Source organism: Physeter macrocephalus, chromosome 1 (assembly GCF_002837175.3).
Source record: "Physeter macrocephalus isolate SW-GA chromosome 1, ASM283717v5, whole genome shotgun sequence".
NCBI classification, from domain to species: domain Eukaryota; kingdom Metazoa; phylum Chordata; class Mammalia; order Artiodactyla; family Physeteridae; genus Physeter; species Physeter macrocephalus.
The window spans coordinates 91050745-91061129 of NC_041214.2; the positions used below are offsets into that span (position 1 = coordinate 91050745).

At 49.4% G+C, this 10385-nt stretch overlaps 1 protein-coding gene across 1 annotated transcript in view; it reads left to right on the top strand.

Moving 5' to 3' along the window:
- Window positions 1-10385, top strand: part of MYLK (myosin light chain kinase) — a 184635-nt gene that overhangs the window by 75722 nt on the left and 98528 nt on the right. The window contains exon 10 of the mRNA XM_028492960.2: window positions 1467-1619. Coding sequence (XP_028348761.1) covers window positions 1467-1619 — 153 coding nt within the window. The remainder of the gene's footprint in view (window positions 1-1466; window positions 1620-10385) is intronic.

A 10385-nucleotide genomic window follows, 5' to 3' on the forward strand; every position in this document is an offset into this window, starting at 1 on the left:
TCCCACTAGAGGGCGATCATGCACAAGTCGGGGACCCTTGGCCGCCAACTCTGATCTCACCAGTCTTGGACCTGGGAGTTCTGTGTTGCCTAATTCTGAGTGCCCTGAGCCAACAACTCCTTTCTGGAGCCACCATCTCACCCCATGCTTGTGGAGCCAAAATGAGCTATGCTCCAGTAAAAGGAGAGCTCTCAAACAGCTTGTTGGCACAGGTTTCAACAGCAGAGGCACTTAGATGGCAGTCATGGAATGTACTGGTATTCTCAAGGAAGAGAGGTTTTAGGTACATGCACACACACATGCACACACACACACACACACACACACACACACGGGTGTTCAGTCCTCTCAGTAGCAGGATCCTGGCCCCTGGCTCTCCCAGCCCCCAGCCCCACTTCTATGAAGTGCAGTCAGGCTGGCGGAATCTCTTTCCTCTGGCCCTGTGGCTGACTTGGCAGTGCCTGTCGTGGAGATGTGAAGTGTTGCTATGTGCAGAAGAAAACATTGGATTGCAGGGAGAGGACCTTTTTCTGCACTTTCTCCCTCTCCCACTGCACGCCCCCAGTTTTATGATGTGCAAACCAGGAGCCTGGGCTGACAAGGGAAGGAACTGACAGTTGCTTCGTATATGGTGAATGGAAACATTCCTGCTCTAAGGCCAGGATCTTCAGTAATGAGATTCTTTTTTTTTTTTTCCCTGGAAATGAAAGCTCACATCCTGGAATGATAAAATCCCGGGAACATATAGCATTAAAGAAACCACTGAATTTCACGCCACACACTTCTGTCTCCATGCAGGACTTTATGTGACCTGAATAAAGGGCCCTCCATGCAAGGGACTCTTGGAAGAAAGGGCCAGAGTCGTTTTTTAGTTCCCTTTATTTATCTTTTCTGTGAATTCTAAAATGCATGTCATTGCAGTGTTAGGTTGAGGGTGCAGAATTGCTTCTGGTAAATATCTGCAATGGGAAATGGAATCATTGTTTCTGGAGACATCTAAAAGGAGCCGGGAGCCTCATGTGCAGTCTGGGTGAGGTCTGTTCTGCCTGAGGCTGGGCTATGGGCCAGATGACCCTGTCAGATTCTTTCCAGGCTCAGGATTCTATGAAGTCTAGGATGTGGATTTGGGGACTATTTAAACAGAATGCACAGAACTCTGTCCCTTTCCTGCCTGCATTCTAAGTGCCTCCAGAATCTGTCCCCCAAGTCCTACCAGCCCCAGCCTTGCTCCTCCACCCACACAATCACTCCCTCTCCTTTACCTCCCTAGCACCTACCTCTTTTTCCCCTCCTCGAACCTCTGTCCAGTTGGCTGGGGGTGGTCCTGACACATCATTAGCCCTCAGTGGGGCTGAGCAAGTATGGGGAACATCAGCGTCATGACAACAGCTGCCCTGCTGAGGACAGGGCTCACACCCTGCCACTGGGTGCTCCCTGCCTGAGCCTTCCTGTGCTTCCCTCCACAGGGCAGCCCATCCAGTATGCTCACTCCACCTGCGAGGCTGGCGTGGCTGAGCTCCACATCCAGGATGCCCTCCCAGAGGACGATGGCACCTACACCTGTCTGGCCGAGAACACCTTGGGGCAGGTGTCCTGCAGCGCCCGGGTCACTGTCCATGGTAGGAGCCCCCTGGGCACCTCTCTGGAAGCACCTTTCCTGCCAACACATCTGCTTTGGAGAAAGGGCACCGCACCTAAAGGCAGGCAGGTGGAGGCGATGGCCTCCAGGAGCTCACAGTGACCAGGGTCTGCCATGGGAGATGGACATGCAAGGCCAGTCCCCCACCCCCTCACCCCACCAAGGCTGAGGGAAGATGCAGGGGAAAGAGGCAAAGACTCCCTTGGCTCAAGAAGCTTCCAGTCTGGTAGGCAGAAAACCGCATGCACTGAACGATAAAGTATCCCTGGAGGACTTAGGCTCTCACAAATGACCCCTCACGCACTGCGGGACACCGGGTAACAAGTGCCAGTATTGAGGCTTCCAGAGGGCCACCGTTTGTCCCTTTTTCTTCTGCCCTTGATGCTCCCCACCACCCCAGGCTTGCTCTTATACCTCCCAGCCTGGTGTCCAGTAATCTGATTATTATGGTTGTCATCCATTGATCAGCACCAAGCGCTTAGTCCCAGGAAATCCCTGGAGAGCCACAGACTCAAGACAGAGCTATCTGGGCTGTGGTATCGGCAGGCATGGTGACAGGGCCAGGGAAGGACTTCTTGGGCCCCAGGTGTTCAGGTAAGCCTGACTCCCCAGCCCCAGCTGAGCCGGGGCCCCCAGCTCCCCCGCTGACTGGGGCCCGGGTGCTTGGAACAGATGCGCCGTGCCCTGCTTTTCCAGCAGCCTAGCAGGAGACATGTCTCCCCGCTCTGTTCCCCCAGGGCTCAGCCTCTTGGGGAGAGTCTCCCTGTATGTGAGCAGCAGCCCAGGGTTGGGGAGCAGTGCTCTTCCTATCTTACACAGAAGGGTCTGAGGGTCTCAAGAAATCAATGTCACTTGCCTAAGCACCCCAAGGTCGTGAGCCACACTGGCCTTTTGAACCCAGATCACCAAGCCACTGAAACTTCCTGCCCTTTTGCAGAGTGCAAGTCCCCTGGCCCCAGAGTGGGGCTGACCCTCGCCCCCGGGGCTGGGCATTGTCGCCCCTAGGGATAGAGGAATGGCACTGGTGCCCTGACTTGGCTATGGCCTGGCTGCAGAGGCTCTCTCCAGCCTCTCTGAGTTCTCTGCGATTCCTGTGAAGTCCCCATGTGCACTGGCCAGCCAGCCGGGGACTGGCCCTGCTTCTTCCCAGGAGGCCCTCCCACTCGGCCTGGGGGCTGTCCTCCTTGCCCCCAGGTCTGTGGGAGGGGCAGGTCCTGGGTGGTTGCCCATCTGAACACGTTTCAAAGCAGAAACAGAGAGGTCCCCGGCAAGAACTCTGCCAGAGCCACGTGGATCTGCTCTGAGAGCAGCCCTGTGTGAGCGAGGGCCCCCTCTCAGCGTGGGGATTGACTGGCCCGTGAAGGCCAAACAGAGGCTCAGCTACCATAAATGGTGAAGGAGGCTGAGACGTGGCCGAGCTCAGGCCGCCGTGCTGGGCTGCCTGCACAGGGTCGGGGCAGGCCGAGCCTGGCACCGTGACAGCCCTGGCTCTGCTCCCAGGGTCCTCGGGAGGCTCCGGTCCACGTCCCGCACCAGCCTCAGCCGTGGAGTTTTTCTTTCTTTATTGGCAGCTTCTTTGACTGCAGTCTCTGGGGCAGCTCAGGGGGAGGGAGACGACTGTAGTGGAGGCATTAGTCCCCTACCATGCCGACCACTGTCCTGGCCTCTCCCTCAGCTGCCCAGGCCTGGCCTTTTTCTCCCATCCGCGTGGCCCCACACCACAGCTGGAGCGTGGTCCTGCCCAGGTGTGAGTCCTGACCGCGGCTTGCTAGCCCTGCCGCTGGGCTGCTGTTTCCTCTCCGGGCCTCACCTTCCTCTTCTGTGTGATGGGGACACTGAGAGTCACCCCAAGTACTGTGAGGATTACATTAACAAACACACTAATGATCTCCAAACATGGGACGTGCTCAGTAAGTGGGTGCCTTTACGATTGTCCAACGGAGTCCCGACCTTTAAACAGATGAACTCCCTTCAAAATGGCAAGCCTAAGGAGCGGTCTTACCAAAGGATCAACTTTGCCACACTGGGTGGTTGTTTTTCTGTCTGTCTGGTCGTTTGATTTTGGTAAAGGGAAGAGAGAATCAGGATCAGAGAAGGGAGGTGTAGGGGCCACACGCTAAAGCCATAGTCTGAGCATCCGTTCTGGAGGCTCTGGCCACAAGAGGGCGCCATTCGGCAGTGGCTCTCCCTCCCCTGGTCTGGTTTCCAGGGAGGAGCAGGTTCCCGGACAACTTTTGCTGGAGGAGAGCTCAGCAGATACTTTGTTGAAGGCCAGACATGGGTGCTCTTTCTCTTTAACCTTTCGCCAAGGTTTTGCAATCATCCCGAAATTGCTGGCTCAGCACTCTGACGTGATTTCTGCAGCCTCTTTTCCCTGCTTTCTCTGCCTTCTCTCCTTTGTAACCCCTTCCTCCCCAAATCTAACTCCCTCCCACAAATGTCACTTCCTCTGGGGTGAGTTCTCTGACCAGCGGTACCTCCCTTATGGTTGTGCTTACTTATCAGCAAATCTCTCCTGAGCACCTCATTGGTGCCAGGCATCGTTCCGGGGAAGCGGCCATGAACAAGAGACAGGTTCTGTCTTCCTGCCGGTTACATTCTGATGGAGACAGGGGCAATCGTCCACACCGGGCTTAATCCAATACCGACCAGTGGTATTACGAAAACGAGAATACAGAGGGGGGTGGAGGGGATCCTTTCTTAGTTAGGTGCTGGAGGAAACCTCTTGGGCAAGGTGACTTTTGAGCAGAGACCTCATGAACTGGGAAAAGAGTGCTCCGGGCAGGCGGCACAGCAAGTGCAAAGGCCCTGAGCTGGGAATCAAGTCAGCCTATTTAAGAGACAGTGAGTCTGGAGCAAAGGGAGTGGGGGCCACGTGGTAGAGACTGGGTTCAGAGAGAGAGGCAGGGCACGTGTTCAGTGAATGAATGAACGAGCAACGGCGGTGGGTGAGTCGGCCTGGTGGTGCAGGGGGTGTTCCCTCCACATGACTCCTCACATGTCCGGGGTCTCAGGGTTCATGGGAGTGCTCAGCAAACCCACACACTAGCTCTCAAAAGCCCCCCAACAAATATCCCTGCTTTCCTCCTCCCACACTAGGAAAAAAGTCCCTAGTAGTTAACCAGGCCCTGAAAGACTTCCCTCCTGACCCAGATGGAGCCTAAAGGATGATTAATCTAAATTCCTGCAGAAGCCAGGAAGATCTGAAGGACAGTAAATATTTCAGTGTATTTGCACTGAGTCATTGGTGTGGAGGCTTCCTTAGGCTAGAATATTTTAATTTATCTCCCCCTGGAGTATCTTTGTCAAGGCTAAAATTCTTAAGTGACTAGATTTATTAACCTGCTAATAGTGCCCATTTAGACAGTGTCTCCGCCTAATGGTTTGTTTATTTAAGTGAAGACCTGCTGGGCTCCTAAAGGCACCTGAGGACATAAAATGTGGGTAAGTTAAAAAAAATTAAGAATAAAAAACCTGATTTCTAAAATAAAAAATGAAACTTAATAAGCATATTTATTAGAGTATTTGTTTCGATAAAGAGCCTCTAATGAAAGCAACAGGCACTAGGGAAGTCAGCCATTCACTAGGCAGGGAAAGCATCCGTAGAAGCCCAGCTGGTTTTCAGATTAGTGACAAGCTCTCTGTGGGGCAGCTTTGAGTACTGACAGCCTCCCGCCATTTTAATTGGAGGATACTGGCAGGCACTTTGGACGCTGTATAATCTTTCCCTCTATGAGTTTAAAAACACTGAAAACATTAAAAAAAATTTTTTTGAGATAACCCTTTTTTTGTTCATTTTTATTGGAGTACTGTATAGTTGATTTACAATATTATGTTAGCTTCTGCTGTATAGCAAAGTGAATCAGTTATACATATACATATACCTACTCTTTTTTAGATTCTATTCCCATATAGGTCATTGTAGAGTATTAAGTAGAGTTCCCTGTGCTATACAGTAGGTCCTTATTAGTTATGTAGTTTATATATAGTAGTGTGTATATGTCAATCCCAATCTCCCAATTTATCCCTCCCCCCCTTTCCCCCTTGGTAACCATAAGTTTGTTTTCCACATCTGTGACTCTGTTTCTGTTTTGTAAATAGGTTCATTTGTACCATTTTTTAAGATTCCACATAGATTGAAAACATTTTTAATACTTATGTCAGCTAAAGAGAAACTTATTGAGGGGAAAGGATAAACATCGGTTTTACCTTGTCTTTTCTGTTTGTTTTTTAAGAACTTTAGTCCACCTGCACTACGTGTCCAAAGTCTTCTAAATTCTATGAAGGCCAGCAAATAAATGTTAAATTATTTTATAACCAATATTTTAGTTTTATACAAGTTGATACAACAGAACTGGTGTTGTGCGCCATGTGGGCCCTTCTTGTCACAGAAGGACTTCCGAGTATTTGTTCGTTTCCGTGTCATGGAGCTGGAGCCTTATTTTACTAATTGGACAATTAGAGCTGCATTGTGGTCTACTTCTACAGCCATTTCAGGTCATCTCTAGCATTTATTTGCCCAGAGTCCTTGGTCAGGAACGCCATCCACAATTGCAGCTTTGTGTTCCTCATGGCAAAATGTGATGCGTGCTTTGACAGGGTGGTGGAGAGTATGGTTCCCAGACACGCCTCGGGAGGGAACGTCAGTTGGCTTGGAGGGTTTACCTTTACATTTAGAGTGTGATTATAACTTCTAAGGCAGTGAGAAGGCTACGGTTGCAATGATTCCTGCCTCCCGTCTGGCAACCCTATCATTACTGGTCGGAGATCCTTTTGGGGATGTCATACGTCACTGTTTCCTTTCATTCTTTTCCTCGCCGCTTCTTCCCATTTGCTTCTTAGGTTCTGGAGAAATCAGTGGGGAGAAGAAAAGCCAAAAGACAGAGCAAGGCTGTGGGGGAAAGGATCTCTTTTTATGCCCACGGAAGTAGACCTTTTGCTGATGCTCCAAGTAGGTTTATTTGGTTAAGAGACAGACTTTTGTTGGAAGAGAGCTTGCATCCGTCCCTGGGGAGGGATTTGCACCGTGCAGAAATGCTCTGCAGATGGGGAGTGGCTGGGTTAAGGTAAGCTTCCTTGATGAGCCCTCTAGAGTCAACAGTCCTGGAACTCAGGGAAAGGAGGAAGCTAGACCATGATCCCTGGACCTTGCTGGATTTTGAGCACCAAATAAAGGAAGAAGGGAGGATTGTGCTTCCAGAACTGCCTTTTGTTGGTGATTTACTGAATTTCCACAGTATAACAGGGTTTGGAGTGAATCGGATTTGCTGTTGGAATGGTATTTTGCATTTTTATGACAAAGCAAAATAGCTCAGGTTCAAAGCTTAAGGAAAATCTTCAGCAGATCAGAGATAAACGAAATCATTTTCCCTCCCCCTAACTATGCATCTTCAAAAGGTCCACGTGTCTGCACACCTGAGAGGAGTGGGGGATGCTAGAAAGTAGGGGAGGGCCCTTCCATGTCCACCTTTATTTGGTGACAACCTGTGGGTCCAGGGACACTGGTGTCAGAGCAGGGAAGATGCTGAGAGACCGGGCCTGAGGCTCTGACAGCAGGACTTAGTAAAAGCTGTGACAGGCAGTGGTCCCTCCCCAGGTGGGAAGCCCTGGGGAGTGATGCCAGAAATCTTGGGTCTCTGTGCATCGATGCCAAGGGGAAATATGGAGACAGAGTTTCGGAGAAAAAGAAATAGAGAAGCTTTATCCCTTGCCAGGCAAAGAGTAGGCTAGCACCTCAAGATCTGTGCCCATCCCCTCCCTGGGGAATCAGAAGAGGTTTTATAGGTGGAGCTCACAGTCTGGGGTAGGTGATAAGGATCAAAGTAGTGAAGGTCTTGCATTTTTCTTCTTCTTGCATTATTTCAAAACAGTCACAGCTGGTGTCAGGCAGTCTGGTAATTGCCTGCGGCAGCTCAGTCTATTGTCTCTGAGTTATTGGCCCACACTTTTCTGAAATGCAGAATGCTACAAGGAGTGATTTGCTACAAGAGAGTTCAGGGAGTGTAAACACCAGGTGCAGGATGTAATTCACACAGGATCAGAGAGTGTTAGGGGCAGGATGTAATTCACAGGGAGTTAGGGTGTGATAGGTGCAGGATGTAATTCACATAGTGTCAGAGAGCCTTAGAGGTTAGCTTTGTGATGGACAAATCTAGTTACAGACACTACAGATTAGTAACAGTTAAAAGTAAAACAAGGATCGATTAATTCTTTCAGGTCAGTTTATGTTTCTTCTCTCACCTGTTCACTGTTCCCTTTATTTTCCTTGTTATCAAGAGGAAAAACCTCATTTCTATTTTTGTTACAACATGGCGAGGACACAGGGACTTGTACATGGTTTCAGGAGCTCTTAAGATGGTAGGGTATTCTGTCTCTGTTTCATATTTGTGTCATCTGTTTAAACACTTGAAAGGTAACATTCTATAATTTTTTGTTTTAATCTGACACAAGTTTTGAATGAGCTGGGAGCCTGCTAAGGGACATTTTCAAGGCAAACAATGTGTATGCAAATTCAGATCCATAACCATGGGGGCGCTTTAGAGAGCAGCATGTTGGCTAGTAAAAGTTGACAAGTGGAGAAAACTTCCAAGAGAAAATTTCTAAGGAGAAATTCAGAATTGTTTTTTTTTGCTAAACCCATAGAACGAGAGGAAGGACTCAGAAGGGAAGAACAGGAGAATGACTGCAGTAGAGAGGGAGACACTGCCATCACACCAGCACTGGGACAAAGGCTGTAGGTGCTTCTTAATTTCAAGCCCAAGAGAAGCCAAAGCCCTCACTCGTGTCTCCAGGTTTGAGAAGCAGGGTTATACCAGTTATTGTATGCGAATTCATGAGAAAGGTAACAAATAGCACCTGTTGTGTGGGTACTTAACTTCCTTTAAATAAGAGCTTTTCAAAATCTAGTGTTGGGTTAATACTAGTTCCTATAAGTGTTGAAACAAGACCACTATCAATTAGCTTTACTAATGAGGAACATTGTTTTGATAGACAAAATCTAATCAGTTAGAAAAGCTGGTTTGTTTTATTTAATTCCCATGACAACTCCACTTTCCACTTTTGAATTAACTCTGCTTTACAAATGAAGAAAATCGATGCTCAGAGGTCAAGTCACAATAACTCAGCTAATAGGCAGCAGCTCTAGGCCTCCAGCTGCCTCAGCCCATCTGCTTTCTACTTTGGTGCTCTGGGACCCTGAGAAATCATTTGTTTGATACTTTTGCTTCCCCAGAGCAAGAATTTTATGTTTAAGTTCATGACTAGGAACTGTCTTCAAAAACAGTTTCTGATGCGTCAAAACAGAGCAAAAATAGCCAAGGAGGGAAAATTCAGAGGGTCTGTAGGGTCAGAAAGCAGTGCTCCCCCCGCATCTCTCTCTCTCCTTCCTTTTCCCTCAGTCCCTCTTCCATGTCCCTTCTTTCTCCTGCCCTCTCTCTTCTCTCCTCTCCCTCCTCTTTCCCTTTCTTAAGTCTTGCTACAGCTTAGTCTATGTGGCATCATTTTTACTTGTCAATAAACTGCTTATAAGCATTCTTTTTTTTTTTTTAGTTTATGTATTTATTTTTGACTACGTTGGGTCTTCATTGCTGTGCACGGGCTTTCTCTAGTTGGGGCGAGCAGAGGCTACTCTTCGTTTCAGTGCGCGGGCTTCTCCTTGCAGTGGCTTCTCTTGTTGCGGGGCACGTGCTCTAGGCACGCGGGCTTCAGTAGCTGTGGCTCACGGGCTCTAGAGCGCAGGCTCAGTAGTTGTGGTGCATGGGCTTAGTTGCTCCGCAGCATGTGGGATCTTCCCGGACTGGGGCTCGAACCCGTGTCCCCTGCATTGGCGGGCAGTTCTTAACCACTGCACCACCAGGGAAGTCCCAGCATTCTTAATCTTAGTTCTTGTCTTTCCCACTGGAGGACAGGCCGGGTCCTTTTCCTTTCTCTCAAAATGGAACAGAGCCCCAAGTACCTGGCTGCTCAGTTTAACAGCAGAGTAAGTCAGTGAGTGAGTGGAGAGCCACTGGCCAATTGACCAAGTACCAGAGCAACAGAAAAGTCCACTTCAGATCTTTAGTCCTAGGCCAGTGAATCGAGGAGGCTTGGCCCATCCTGGATTCCAGAAAGAAGGGCCCCTCTGGGTTTGGTCTCAGCAAAGCAGAGGAAGCGCAGGTGTGGGGAAGCCCTCGGGTCTATCTAGTCTGGCGCCATTTGAGCTGGGCAGCAAGTCTGTCATAGGGTCCCAGGGACCCCCTCCCTTGCTATTGGTGTGCCACGGCCAGTGCCTGCCTTCCCCAAATGAAGAAGGCTCAGGTTCCCTGAGGCTCCATGGACACTGGGGGCCTCTCACCTCAGACCCTGGCCCGCCTACCCCGCCTCAAACCAGGACTGTGCCAGGTGACAGCTAAAGCACAACCCTAGAAGAGATATCTCTAGGAGAAGCGGCGACTCTGCGCGTGAGCACAGGGACAGGAAGCTCCCTGTGGAATCTAGGCAACTGGCCTTTGTTCTCAGGACAGGAAGGGGAGCATCCAGACCAGGACTCTGCTAGCCATGTCAGCTCTTAGGACAGGCCAGCTTTTTTCTCTGAAGGAAGTATATAAAATCAGGGCATGAACATGACTTGATAAATTAAGTAGACTTAATTTCAATACTATAATAAGAGGGACCAATTCAAATTCTCACCATTTGTTTCACACCCACAAAGACCACTTCAAGGACATTTACAATCTCTCAAAACTGATCAGTTTTGTGCAAGTAAACC